This window comes from Marmota flaviventris, chromosome 2 (assembly GCF_047511675.1).
Source record: "Marmota flaviventris isolate mMarFla1 chromosome 2, mMarFla1.hap1, whole genome shotgun sequence".
In the NCBI taxonomy this organism is placed as follows: Eukaryota; Metazoa; Chordata; class Mammalia; order Rodentia; family Sciuridae; genus Marmota; species Marmota flaviventris.
This window is the reverse complement of record NC_092499.1, coordinates 1,960,382-1,974,196: the sequence shown is the minus strand read 5'-3', so window position 1 is coordinate 1,974,196 and position 13,815 is coordinate 1,960,382. Positions and strand designations below refer to the sequence as shown.

The 13,815-nt window shown below is 61.6% G+C and overlaps 2 protein-coding genes across 2 annotated transcripts; both read left to right on the top strand.

The window, feature by feature from the left end:
- Positions 1-4,402: 4,402 nt before the first annotated feature.
- Positions 4,403-8,358, top strand: Zbtb42 (zinc finger and BTB domain containing 42). The gene has a single exon (XM_027946710.2). The coding sequence runs from the start codon at positions 4,992-4,994 to the stop codon at positions 6,246-6,248; it is 1,257 nt and encodes a 418-aa protein (XP_027802511.1). The 5' UTR covers positions 4,403-4,991; the 3' UTR covers positions 6,249-8,358.
- A 2,085-nt stretch (positions 8,359-10,443) lies between these two features.
- Positions 10,444-11,079, top strand: LOC139704816 (uncharacterized). The gene has a single exon (XM_071609119.1). The coding sequence runs from the start codon at positions 10,444-10,446 to the stop codon at positions 11,077-11,079; it is 636 nt and encodes a 211-aa protein (XP_071465220.1).
- Positions 11,080-13,815: the final 2,736 nt, after the last annotated feature.

Here is a 13,815-nt window from a genome sequence, read left to right as displayed (position 1 = left end):
CCGCCGGTGCGCGCTGCTCGCTCGCGGCCGCCTGCTCCCGTTCTCCGGGCGCGCTGGCTGCGCTGGGCCGGCCGCCCGCCGCCTAGGTCCTGAGCCACCGCCGCCGCCGCCGCCGGCCCGCCCTCTCCCCGCCCCGCGCCCGCCCCGCGCCCGAGCCGCCGCCCACATCCGCCTCCGCCGCCCCGGGCGCCCCCAGCGCGCGGCCGTCGGCCAGGGCGGAGCGCGCCCGGCGAGCGCGGCGGGCGGACGGGCGCGGCCCTCGGGTGGCCTGCGGCCAAAGCTGGGCAGTAACCGAGGCCCGCCGCGGGAGTGGGCCGGCCACCGTCGGCCTGTCCCGGGGCCACATCCTTTTGGGCCTCCGTTTCCTCGTTTATAAAGTAGCCCGGCTCTCCTCGGTCCAGCTCCCACGCGCCCCTATCCAGACCTGGGTGGGGTGGGGGAGGTTAATTTGACTTTCACAATGTGCCCCAAGTGTGCACGTCCCTATACTGGGGGCAGGGAGGGAGTGGCCACTAGTGTCCTAAAGGGAGGAAGGGGCGACTCAGTCATTTCTCTCTGCGCTGACAGCCACTAAAGCAGATGGAGGACTTTGCAGGTGACAGAGGGAGAAGGGGGTCCACCTGGCCTGGGTCCCAAGCAAGCTGGATTCAGATGCCTGGGTGAGGAGCTGTGTGCTGCCGGGTTGTGGGGCCAGAGACAGCCCAGGATCTTTCTCAGAAGGGCCCAGCACCCAGTCAGCAGAAGGGTTCCATCCGGTTTCCTGAGGGAGTTACAGAACCTACTCCTGGCCAGGGGGTCCACCACCCTGCTCCTGCCTGAGGCCCAAGGAGATAATGACCCTTGGCAGAGGACCCAATGAGCTAGTCCTTGAGTGGTGTCTTTGGGGAGATGTCATTTTCACTTTTCATTCAAAGGTCAGAATTCAGCTGGAGGAGGCAGATTCAGCCCACTTTGCCACTAACACTCGTGGGTGCTGTCCCTGCCTCCTAGGGCTGCACAAGAGGACCCTCCCCAGGGAAGGACTCCCCCTGCACACCAGGGAGTGGCTCCTCCCTGAGGCTGTTCTGCTCCCTCTCCAACGCAGCTGACCCAGTGACTGCCTAACCCCAGACGTGGACTTGCCTGGAGGGAGCCTAGTGAGAGGCCCAGTCTGCTGCTCAGACTGGATGCCCCCAGAACCTGGGCCTTAGATATCGGTCCATTACTCAATATATGTTGACCCTGGCCACAAGGTCCCCCAGGGCTGATTGTCTAGGCTGACCTCCAAATGGCCACTAGGAGCCATCAGGGCGCCCTCTTGTGGAAGCCTGTGATTCCCTCTGCTCTCTGGGGCTGGTCTCCAGAAGGCCTCCCTGTCTTCTCTAGCCCCTTGGTCTGGCGTGGGCAGTTAGCCCATGCCTGCTGTGAGCTGTGCACCCATGCAGCAACCAATCCTACCTCTGTCTCTGAGTCCACCCTCCTCCCAATCCTGGATCTCCCGGTGGCAGGGCCACCCTTCTTCTCTGACCTCCCAGAAAGAAAGCAAAGCCCTCTCTTTGGAATATCCCTCTCTCCTCCATCAACACAAATGCTGAGGAGAGGACCCAGCCCCATGGCTCAGCCTGGCTGCTGCTCTGACTGAAGTGCACTACAGCCAGCTGTTTCCAACAAAAACTGTGCCACTGGCCCCTGGAGAGCGCAGCCACCTGCCACTCCTGGAGCACGGACCTCCAGTCCTGTCACCTTCTGCAGCTGCAGGCTGGGCTGGCCATTGGGCAGGACACAGGCTGCAAGGTCTCCGCAGCAGCTGCAGGGCGGGGCCCTGAGGCAGCTCCCAGACCAGATGGTTGGCCTGAGTCTGGAGAGGTACTGCCCACACCACTGTCACCCCAACTAGGGCTCTGTGGTGGCATCCTGTCATCTCTGTACCTGAGACCCAGCATGGTCCCCAGCACCAACTCAGTGCTGCCTAGACCAGCCTGTCTTTCAGCACAGGGCGAGCAGGGGGAACTTGAAGTTAGATCTTCTGACCTAAGAGGTGCAGGGCCTTCTTGCCACTGTCCCCTCCTCTTCTCTGGCCTATCCCTAGTTGGGCAGGCCATCCTGGTATTGCAAGCCTCCTTTTGACCATCTCTGCATTGCTATCTCTTGGTCCTGGAGGCAGAGCAGAGCAGTGTCCAGTCTGAGGAGATACTGCTAGATAGCTGCCATGGAGGAGCTGGGCATGGCTACTTGACACTGAACACCCCTCTGTGCCCATCCATGCACCTGGCAGTGGACACAGCAACCTGGGCTCTGACACGGGAAGGGATGCACCTGACCACACTGCCCAGGGAGCACACTGGAGAAGGCCAAGCAGGAGTGGAAAGTGGCCTCAGAGTCGGGAGGGTCAGGGAAGACCACGCTAAGGAGGTGATCTCTGAGCAGAGACAGGAATGAAGAGGAGCCAGTAAAGGGCTCTTTGGGGGAGAACATTCCAGAACCTGAGTGACCAGCACTGCAGAGGCTCCGAGACCTTGCTGTGGCCAGGATCTGCAGTTAGCTTTCGCGAAGTCCCCTGCATGTGTTCTGTTTCCTGCTTTGCAGATGAGGATCTTCAGTGTCATGCAGTTAAGGCCTGTGCCAGGCTGGGGGAGCTTTGACTTAGGTGGTCCTGCAGAAGGTCAGACCTGGGCTCACCCCAAGCTCAGCTGCTCCTGCTGGGCAGGGTGGTGGTAGAAATACTCAAGCAAATGGAGGGAGAGAGTGGCTGTCTTCAGGAAGGGGTCTTCTGAGAGGGCAGGGCTCTCTTGCCCCTAAACTGGTCTTGGTGGCTTGGTGCAGTGTGATACCAGGGTTCCAAGCTGCAGTTGCAGATTTAGGAAATAAAAATGCAGGACATCTGGTCAAATTTGAAGTTCAAATAAACAAGGAATAATTTTCTAGTATAACAGTAGGACTTTCCTTCTCTTATGCTCTAGATCCTGGCTTCAGTGGACTCCAGCGCCTGTGGCATCCCCTCAAGCCCCCAATCTTCCAGATTTGAACAAGACTCTGGGGCTCCCGCCCACCCCCGCCGGCCAGGAGTTCTCCCATCTCACACTCCATCACTATGCCCTCCCCCCATGCCTGAGGAGAAAAGTTGGGGGCACCCCACTTCCCCTATCCCACAGATAGCCTCTGTCCATCCTGCTTGGATAACTGGCGGAGACCCTGATCTTTGTACTCCAGGCCCTCTCCCAGTGCCACCTCATCCCCACTGAAGGCACCCTTCCACATCTACCCTCCACCAGCCCTGGCTGTGCCCACTTTGCTCCATGCCCTCCACCCCTGGGCTGCCTGGGCATTACAGGCTGGGAATTCCAAATGAGTCTGCTTGGATTGGACTCTGGTTCAGCGGCAGCACCTGCTGTGTGTCCCTAGGCACAGCTCCTGCCCTCCCTCACCTAAAAGAAGGACAAATAAGAGCATCTGATTAATGGGGCCCTGAAGCTGAACTAGGCACTGCCCAGAGTCCCTTTAGACCATGTCCCTGAGAGAAATTGACCAGCCAGAAGTACAGCCCTCTGCAGGAGAGGGACTCAAGCCCCCCCCCCACACACACACACACAACTCCATTGCTGCCGGCTGTACCTTCTCCAACAAGAACCAGGTGCCTCCTCTCACCCTCCAACCCTGCTTTCCCTAGAACACCCTCTCCAAGTCTCTCCTCTTTGAGCACTTTCCTGCCTACCCTGGCTCTGCTTGTCGTTGTGGCCTGTGTGTCCCACCCTGTCTCCCCAGAGGTACCCGGTTCTATGCATCCAACACATAGCTGGGCTCGCCCGGCCTCCAGTCTAGGGTAAGGGCAAGGAATCCCCTGAGCTGGGTTCCAGTGGGATCGAGATCCCGCTCAGCGCCTGGAAGTGGGGGAAATTAACTTAAAGGGAAGCTTCCAAGGAAGAAGGGGATGTCATCTTTTCAGGATTTATGATCTTCCTCCTGCACCCCTCGCCCGCTCCAAAGCCAGTGCCTCCTCTAGGTGGCCTGAGGCCCGGGTCCCGGCTGTGCCCTCAGTGCCCAAGCGCGGGCCAAGAGAAAAAGTGGGCACCCCGAAAGGGTCCCTTTGCAGAGTGGTGCAGTGGGGGACCCCAGGGGGAACGCGGAGACCAAGGCTGCAAGTATCGCGAGAGAGCCCCCCATTCTCCCTCCCACACGCCCCGCGGTGTCCCGCACCCCCTCCCACCGCAGCGCCCTAGCTGGCTGCGCGCGGGACCCGCCCGGTGGGGCCGACAGGGAAGGGTGGCGAGGTGACCTCAGCGGTTCCTCCGCTCCGGGAAGTCGCCTCGGCCCGCCCCCTCCAGCCCCCGCCCAGAGTTTCGCTCTCGGGGCGGGGCGAGCGGCGGGCGGTGCCGGGCCGGCCAAGTTGGAGAGCGCCCCGCCCGGCGCCCTCCCGGTCCCCGCGCCCTCCCCGCCGAGGCACGCTGTCCGTAGCTCCTTGCGCGTCGGGCCGCACCGGGAGGGCGCGCAGCGCGGGCGGCGACCGGAGAGCTGCGCGGGCGGTGGAGGTGAGCTCGGGGACGGGCTCCCGGCTCCGCCTGCCCTGCCGCGCTGCCATAAATGGGGCCGGCGGCGGTGGCAGCAGCTGGAGGACTGGGCGGCAGCTGGAAGCTGCGCGGAGGCGCGGGACGGAGGGGGCGGCCCGGCGACTCCGGCGTCGAGGGACCCGGCGGACGGGCGGGCGCCCCAGAGTGAAGTTCAGGGCCGGGGACTAACGCCGGTTCGCGCCGGGGCCCCTCAGAGCGCGCCCTGGGCCCCGCCCCCGCGGCGGTGTGGCTTCTATTTACTTTCGATCGAGTTTTTCCTGCTCGAGGCAGGTGCCCAGAGACGCTCCGGGCTGGCGGTTGCGCGCGTCACTCCCGCGCGGCTCTTTCCGCGCCGCTTGCACCGGGAAAGAAGATCTTGACGGGCTGCCCGGGAGCGACCGGTGGCTGCGGTGTCGCCAGGCGCGCTGACAGGCGTCCCGTTTGTGCCCAGGTGATGACGGCTGCAGCATGGAGTTCCCAGAGCACGGCGGCCGGCTGCTGGGCCGCCTGAGGCAGCAGCGCGAACTGGGCTTCCTGTGCGACTGCACCGTGCTGGTGGGCGACGCGCGCTTCCCTGCCCACCGCGCGGTGCTGGCAGCTTGCAGCGTCTACTTCCATCTTTTCTACAGGGACCTGCCGGCAGGCAGCCGCGACACGGTGCGGCTCAACGGCGACATCGTGACGGCGCCCGCCTTTGGCCGTCTGCTGGACTTCATGTACGAAGGCCGCCTAGACCTGTGCAGCCTGCCTGTGGAAGACGTGCTGGCCGCAGCCAGCTACCTGCACATGTATGACATTGTAAAGGTCTGCAAGGGCAGGCTCAAGGACAAGGACCGGGAACTGGACCTGCAGACCCCTGCGCCTGGGGCAGAGCTTCCGGGCAGGCCACCATGTCCCCTGTCTGCATGGACCCCTGATGTCTGTCCAGCTGCCCAGAAGGCCAAGCTTCCTAGAGTAGGGATCAAAGCTGCAACTGGGCCTCCTCCTTGGCAGGCCCTAGGACAGTCAGAGGGGGCCCTGGACCTGTCCTTGAAGCCTGGCCCAAGACAGGAGCCAGTCCATCCACCCTGCATCCTACAGACACCCCTCCGCAGCCGGATGCAGCAAGGGGCCCAACCACTGGTGAAGGAGGAGCAGAATTCACTGCCTGAACAGGAAGATAGAAGTGTCCTTCAGAACCCCCGCATCCCGCCACAGCCAGCCAGCGTTCCTGCAGCCCGGGATCTGGCGGTGGACTTGGAGCCGCTGCCCATCCTTGGGGCAGGCAGCCAGGAGCTCCAGCAGGATGCTGAGCGGGTGGTGGGCATGGAGGAGCTGGGCCCTGGGGGGCATCTCTGCATCTGCCCACTGTGCTGCAAGCTGTTCCCCAGTGCCCATGCACTCCAGCTGCATCTCAGTGCTCACTTCCGTGAGCGGGATAGTGCCCGGGCCCGGTTCTCACCCGACAGCGCAGTGCCCACGTGCACGCTCTGCAGCAAGACCTTCTCATGCACGTACACCCTGAAGAGGCATGAGCGGACACACTCCGGGGAGAAGCCCTACACGTGTGTGCAGTGCGGCAAGAGCTTCCAGTACTCCCACAACCTGAGCCGGCATGCCGTGGTCCACACCCGCGAGAAGCCACACGCCTGCCGCTGGTGTGAGCGCCGTTTCACGCAGTCTGGGGACCTATACCGCCACGTCCGCAAGTTCCACTGTGGCCTTGTCAAGTCCCTGCTGGTGTGATGCATCCCCTGGGGCCCTGAGGTCAGTGGGAGAAAAGGGGCAGGGCCCTTCCAGGTGGGACGGGGATGGAGTCAGAGTCTGGACAGATGAGGCCCAAGGCTGCCGGCTCTGGATCAGGCGGATGGCTCATAGCCTTCCTCCTTCCAGGCGCCCACCGCCTCCACTCCCCTGCCCCTGTGGTTGTTCCCTGCAGTTGTGCCCCCACCAGACCCCTCCAGCCACGTCCCAGAGGTGTCGACTGGCACATGCTTGGGCCTGGGCTCCTTGGTGTGAGGCGGCTCAGGGGTCCTGTGTCTTAGTACTTTGAGACATCCCTGTGGCATGCTCAGGGGTGTCCTCGTGAGCCTGGTGCCATGGTAGGGGAATAACTTGTGTATCAGAAAGGTCAGTGGGTCCACAGCAGGGCGTTCAGAGGACAGGTCACTCCTGGGGAGTGCCAGCAGGGACTGCCTGGGTAGAGCTGGTAACCCAGGTGGTGAGCCCCACAGGGACCCTGGGGCAGCCAGAGAGCCTACTAAAGCTGAGTGTTATTGTCAGTTATTGTCACAGAGTGAATTTCAGAGCGTGTGGCGCTGACCACACCGTAACTTTGGACAGAGAAAGTAGGAATTTTGAAATGGATCCTCTTTGGATCCAGAAAGAGCCTCCTACGGCTACCAGATGTCTGCCAGAGGGAAGGAGGCCTGAGAACCACACAGGGTGCCTCCTTGCAGCCCTAGGGTGACGAGGGAGCTGACAGTGGCAGTCACTACAGGAGCCAAGCTCTGTGTTGGAGGCGCTGCTGGGATAAGGCTGGCCGGACTGCGAGGGTCGCTTTCCTCCGAGGGAAGGGTCTCCCCGGAGCTGTGGTCACTGGGCACATGGTCGACGGCTGCCCGGCTTCAGCAGGGACAGTGTTTGCAGAGCCCCCTTTCCCCGTGGGGCATGGCAGGAACGGCCGACACATGGAAGGGGAGGCAGGCATCTTGTGGGCTGGAGCCGTGGCACCCCCAAGGCTGCTGGCCTTGAATGTGAAGGGCCACCCCTGCCCTACTCCCTGCCCTACCCCTGCATTTGCAGGTGTTCAGGGTCGAGCTGCGTCACCCACCTACTCACCAAGCGAATCTTGTTGCCAGAACCTCAAGGGTTGCAACAAGTGGGTGGGGCAGTGCCACAGTGACTCTGGCCTCAGGCCAGCAGGTGGCAGAGCTGCCGGACATCTGGCTTTCCCCAGACCACTGGGCTGCTTCTGCTGGGATTGGAAGTGGCACGGAGTCTAGCTGAGTCTAAGTTATTGTTTCTTCTCCTGATAACACTTGATGTTGTATTTATTCGTCTGCCTGCTCTACAGTGAAATGACAGCTGGCCTTCTCAGAGGGTGGACAGATCATAGATCACCTCCCTGCAGGGTCTGGCCTCTCCTGGTGTGTCCGCTGCTGGCCTGGAGGCCAGTGCCTCTCAGTCATGCCATAGACTCCACACTGTGGGCTGGCTGCAGTCTGGAGAGAACTGGGGGACGAGGAACCAGCTTCTGATGATCTTGGCTCCCACCACCAACCTCTAGAAGGGCTGGGGGACTTTGTGCTGTGCTGTGCCCATGACCTGGAGTTGCCGTGTGCATGGGCATGTGTGTGCATGGGCATGTGTGTGCATTTGGTAAGTCCAGGACCTGGCAGGGCTAGGTCTAGCCAGCAGCCCTGCCGATAACCAGCCGCTCCTCCACCAGCGCAGGGAAGGCTGCCCTGCTGGTTTCCCTGAGAGCTCTCCTGGGGCAGGGAAGGCTGCCCTGAGTCACCAACACTGGGGCCCTTGTCCTCTGTGCAGTTACTGTGAAGCTGGTGTAAAGAGAAGGGGTGGGTTCGATCTGCAGCCGGCAGTCAGGTGATGTGCACGTGTGCATACCCACATCTGAACCCTACTCATGTGCTACAGTGTGGACCAGGCACATGGAGCACTGGGTGAGGGGCCCGGGGCCAGCCCAGCCACCTGCCATGGGCTCCCTGCTGCTCTGCCCCAGAGGGATGGGAGGGCACCCCTGCAGGACGGCTCTTCCTGCTGGGCGCTTGGCTGGGAGGTTTTGTTTCCAGGTCCCTGCTGTGGCCAGCGTGTGCCTGTCGTGGAGATGAGTGCTGTTTTCATGACATCATGGTGTCACAGTGACAGTGGAATAAAACCCAATGCAGGTGAACATGGCCATGATCATTTCTGGGGATGAGAAGGGCAGGAGGGATGGGCACTGGTGAGCTGGGCTGGGTGCCAATGGGTGGTGGGCACTCTGGGGGCTCTGTCCCAGATGCCACCGTGTGCTCCTATCTGGTGGGACATGTGTCCTGCTGTCTTTCCCCAGGTTTGCTCCCGACTGAGGACGGAAGGCGGAGCTGGGCAGGGAGGGACCGGGATGGTGGCATCAGATGGGAAGCCAGGCCCCCCCGAGGAAACCTGCAAACGCTGGCAGGTGGCTACAGACAGGCCTCAGCCTTGGATCTGAGACCTCCTGCTTCTGGGCTCCAGGTCCTTCTCCCAACTCCCTGACCCCCTCTTTCCCCAACCAGCCTTTGCTCTCCTGCCTCCCGCCTCCTGACTCATTTGCACCTCCTCAGGGTGGGACTGCCTCAGAGGACAGGCCCCCAGGGGTGGCTGGGCTGCTTGGCCCCTTGGGAGGCACCAAGCTATGTGGAGCCTCGAGCCAGGCTGGCTCTGGGCTGGTGACCCCGATAGGCAGTCCCAGCACCTCCCACCCCCCCAGGCGTTAAGCTGCCTACAAGAGTCCCTGAGTCTTCCCCATGGGCTTTGCCTCCCTTACTAAGCCCAGGGGGAGGTGGAGCAGGGCGGCCTCCATATGTACTAGCTGTGGCCTGGCCAGACACTGGCTCTGCAGAGCAGCCCACTCTGTTTGGGAAAAGCCAGAATGGAGCCCAAGCTCTGGGCGGGGTGGGGGTCATGGCTTGTTAAAGGATCCCCAGAGGGCCAGCTGAGCTGGCACGAGAAGGGCCCACCAGCTCTTGGGCCCACTCTCATGGCGTTCCCAGTTCTGACCCCAGATGCAAATCTTGCTCCTGGGAGGTGGCCTGCCCTGCTCTCTGCACCCCCCGACACCCCCCAGTCTGGACCCAAGCCACTGTCCTGCAGGGAGGCCCTCGTGTTCCCAGTTGGGCCGTGACTCAGCCCAGGCCTTCCCAGTGGGGGTGGAGGAGGCATTTGCCATGAAACTGGGCAGGGAGGAGGCAGCCTCTGTCCCCTGGGGTGGGGGCTTCCTAGGGCCCCTCTGGCCTGCTCAGCTCTGCTAAGCTGAGCTCACACCCAGCTCACCACTGGAGCCTCCTCCATAGCTGCTGTCCACTTCAGGGCAGTGCGGGCCTCCTAGCCCCTCCCTGGAGGCCATGCAGCCTGACCCGTTGGCTGGATGTAAACTGAGGCAATGAAAGGGCCTAGCAGTGACCTGGTGGCAAATTCAGGACTTCCCTTTCTTCCAGAAATGTCAGAATCCTGAGCCATTTGTGGGGGGTACAGGGACACAAAGCTGTCAAAGACCTGGGGCCTCCACTGAGACACTGGCTCTGCAGGGCAGCAGGAACAAGGCCAGAGGAATGCAGAGGTGGCCTGTCAGGAGCCTCTGTGGGGATCACATAGAGACAGGCACCAGGCTGGGGCCGGACCAGAGCCAAGGTGCATCAGAGTAAGGAGTCACTGAACAGACGCAGCTTTGGGGCGAACCAGGGTGGCACATGGCACAGCAATGGCTGCAGCCCTGGGAAGCCTGGCAGGTGTGAAGCAGGGAGCTCTGGGGGCCAACCCTTCCTTCTCCGCTTCCTCAGCCCCCGGCCCTGGGATGGAGCTAAAGGGTGCTCCAAGTACATCTGGTCTCTGCCTTTTCCAACTCATAAACGGCACCAAATCCTTCCCTGGCACAGGGTGGTTCCACAGACACCCAAGGAGCCTAGAGCAAATACACAGGGTGCAGATATGGTTCCACACCTGACCCTCGGAAGCACTGTGCAGTGGACACCAAGCCCTCTGGACTTCTGCCCTGGTCTTCCATAGCATCTCTCCTCCCCACTCAGTCCCACCTTCTCGTCACCAGTATGACCATCACCTCCACTTCCATGTCCTCTACCCCTGCCACCATCAGCTCCGCCAGCATCATCAATACCTTCATCACATCCATCACCACCACCACCACCTCCATCCTATCACCTCCACCCCCATCACCTCCATCATGCATACCTTCACCTCCGTAACCACCACCACCACCTCTACCTTCACTTCCATCTTCACTACCACCACCATCACTTCCACCTTCTCCACTTCAACCTCCACCTCCATCGCCTTTACCACTACCACCATCATCTCCATCACTACCAATACCTCCATCACCTCCACCTCCACAACCCCAACCTCAACCTCAACCTCCATCATCTTCACTACCACCACCATCACTACCTTCACTCACATTTCTACCACCACCATCTCCACCACTACTTCCAACACCTCCACCACCACCACCACCTCAACCTTCACTTCCATAACTTTCACCACCATCACTTCTTCTTCCTCCATCACCTCCACCATCAATACCACCATCACCTCCACCCCGATCACCATCACTACCACCACCTCCACCACTTCCATCACCTCTGCCAGCTCCATTACTACTTCCATCACTGCCAGTACATCTGCCGTCATCTCCACCCCCAGCACCACCCACCTCTTCATCACCGTACCTCCATCACCACCACCACCATGGCTGCCACCACCACCCATCATTACCACCACTGCCATCATCACCACCACGACCAACGTTATCACCACCACTACCTCCACCTCAGGCCATAGCCCCCAGCTCTGTGGATGAGTCCCCAACTCTGGGCCAGCCTGCAAGCTAAGGAAGTTGTTTTGTGTATCTTCAAACTGGGGAGCGGCTGAAGAGAGGAGTGACCTCCACCCTCCTCACCTTGTGGGGCCACAGGATTTGCACTCCCTCTGCCTTCAAGTTCCAGGAGTCTGTTCAGCAGCTCTGCACCTGTCCCTCGCACCCCACCACCCCGTACTGAGCAAAGGAGGTCCTCAGCCCCGTGAAGCAGGCCTGTGCCTCCCCTCGTGGATGGCCACTGTCACCTCCTGGCACACACCTGGCAGGGGCCTGCTGATCGTGGCAGCTCCCGTGGCATGCAGGGCCACCTGTGTGTCCAGCCACCATGCTACTTCCTGTTTCCCGCCTCAGTGTCCTCACCTATAAGCGGGGTCAAGTGGAGGGGGAATGCCTGTGAGCTCACAGGGCATGAAGGATGGCCCCTGCCCAGTGCCCTGCAGGCCCTCACAGGTCAGAGCGGGGCCCAGGCTGAGGAGATGAGCAGCAAGACCCTCCCAGGGCGGTGGTCTCCCGGGTCTGCTCTGCAGGGCTTGTGGAGGCTGCTGTTGGAGGGCTGTTGCTGCTGGCCTGCCTGGATAGACCCACCCCTTAGGGAGTCCGCTCGCTCATGTCTCCCACGCCCTCTCTCCTGCAGCTGTGGCAATGGGGGGTGGCCTGCGGCAGCAGCCGGCTGGGCAGCTGAGGCCGTCCCAGGCTCCAGGCTGGCAGTGGCAGAACACACTCCTGTGGAGCTGCCGGGGGCTGCTGGCTGGGGTGAGAAGAGGTGGTCCAGGGGCCCAGGGCCACCTGCGACCCCAGGTCATGGTGACGGGGCATCAAGGCAGGCCCACGCACCCAGCTCTGGCCCAGGCCCCAAGTGACCCCCGAGAGACTCTGTGGACCTAGGCATCCAGGACTTGCCTTTCTGAACTAGACCCTAGAGCGAGGGAAATATGTGCCCACTTCTCACCTGACAAGGGGCCACAGGCAGGGTGACCTGGACAGCCCCATGGTCCTGGAGGCTGGAGTCCGTCCAAGTGTTGGCAGGAGGGCTCCCACCGAGGCCTTGCCCGGCTTGCCAGGCTTGTTCCTTGGCATCCTGGCCTCCTGTTCTGACAAGGACCCCCATGACATTGGATCAGTGCAGCCCATTTTACCTTGATCACCTCTCCAGGTCCCACCTCCAAACACAGCAGGGCGAGGTCGGCCACAGAAGGCCAGCTCCAGCTCCCAGCAAGAGCCAGGCAGGAGAGGGCTCTGCCCTGCCACGGGAGCAGGGCCAGTGGGGTGCAGGTGTGTGGCTCGGGTCCCACAGACACCTCCCGGAGGAATGTACAGGTGGCTGGTCACCAGGAAATGCAAATTAGGACCCCAAGGAGCGACCACTGCATGCAGCCCCCGGGACGGGGGGGAAGATGACAGCAGGGAACAGCGCAGTATAGAGCTGGGGCGCCCCCTGCTCTGGGGGTCTCCAGGTGGCTCAGCCACATTGGAAAGGGACCAGAAGTTGTTTCTAGGCGGGGGATGTGACCTCGAGCCTCACCCTTGCTAGGCAGGTGCTCCACCACTGAGCCGCAGCCCAACCCTTTGTCTCCTGGCCCTGGCGCCACCTCCACCCTCTCTGCGCCCCTGCCTTCAGGGGGGCACTGTGATTGGTTTTCTGTGGAGACTTTGATGTTTCTTTTCGCGAATAAAAGCAAATATCATCCCCCATCGCCACCCCTAAAAGGTAGTGTGCTGACGCGTCTCCAAACCTCGCCGGTCTCCCTCAGAGCAGCTGCGCCCCCAGCCCGCAGGCCCTCCTCAGCCCTCCCTCTCTGTACCCCTGCACGGCGTGCTTCAGGGTGAGGGGTGCCATGTGTGCTTCCAGGTCACATGGTGACGGACACCCCACTGCCACCGTACTGTGCGCAGCTGTGGAGAGCGGCCCTGCAGGTGCACTGCGTGGGGCGACTCCCGGAGCAGGACTGCCAGACCACAGGGCACTTCTAATTCCCCGGAGGGCAGGTCCCCCTCTCTCCACTCCCCCGGCACCTGCTCCCCTGCAACTTGCCAATGTTACCAAACTTACAGTTTTTTCAAAACCCGTTAGGCAAGAAACAGTAGCTGAGTGTCATTTCGATTGACACTTCTCTGATGCTGAGACTCGATATCTTCTCCTCAGTGACTCCGCAGGGCCCTCTGCCCATTCTCCTGCTGGGTTTTCCTCTCCGACTTTACAGATCCACCGACTTCTGTGACACTTTGTGGTTTTCCTTATTTGACATGCTCATCTTTGATCCTTTGGTCAACAGCGGCAGAGGGTCCAGTGTGGCTCTGAGGTGGTGTCACTTGGATGAGCACGTCACCTGATGGAACGTGCATCTCTACCGGCTGACCAGAGCCAGTCCCTCCACGCCCTCCATGCACTCCTGCAGCCAGGCCTGGCTGGGCGCGGAGCTGGGCGGGGCTGGCGGCTGGCGGCTGGCGGCTGGCGGCTGGCCCTGCTTTCTCCGTTTTCTTGGCTCCTTTCTTGCTGGGTTCTTAGTGACTCTAGAACCAGCTCCCCTGATCTGAAGGGAAGCGGCTCTCCTCTGAACCCAGTCAGGAATCCAGCCACACCTGCAGCGGCTCCTGGTCTCACAGGAGCACGACGGGAAGTCTGGATGCTCCCCCCAGCTGGTTTCCTGCAAGTGAAGCCACAAGTGTGCTCGGCTTCTGGCTGAGCACCTGGACGACACCAAGGTTCTTGCTGAGCCC

What these genes read in the sequence shown, in the direction of transcription:
- LOC139704816 (XM_071609119.1), top strand. Translation starts at nt 10,444, where the DNA reads ATGCATACCTTCACCTCCGTAACCACCACCACCACCTCTACCTTCACT.
- Zbtb42 (XM_027946710.2), top strand. Translation starts at nt 4,992, where the DNA reads ATGGAGTTCCCAGAGCACGGCGGCCGGCTGCTGGGCCGCCTGAGGCAG.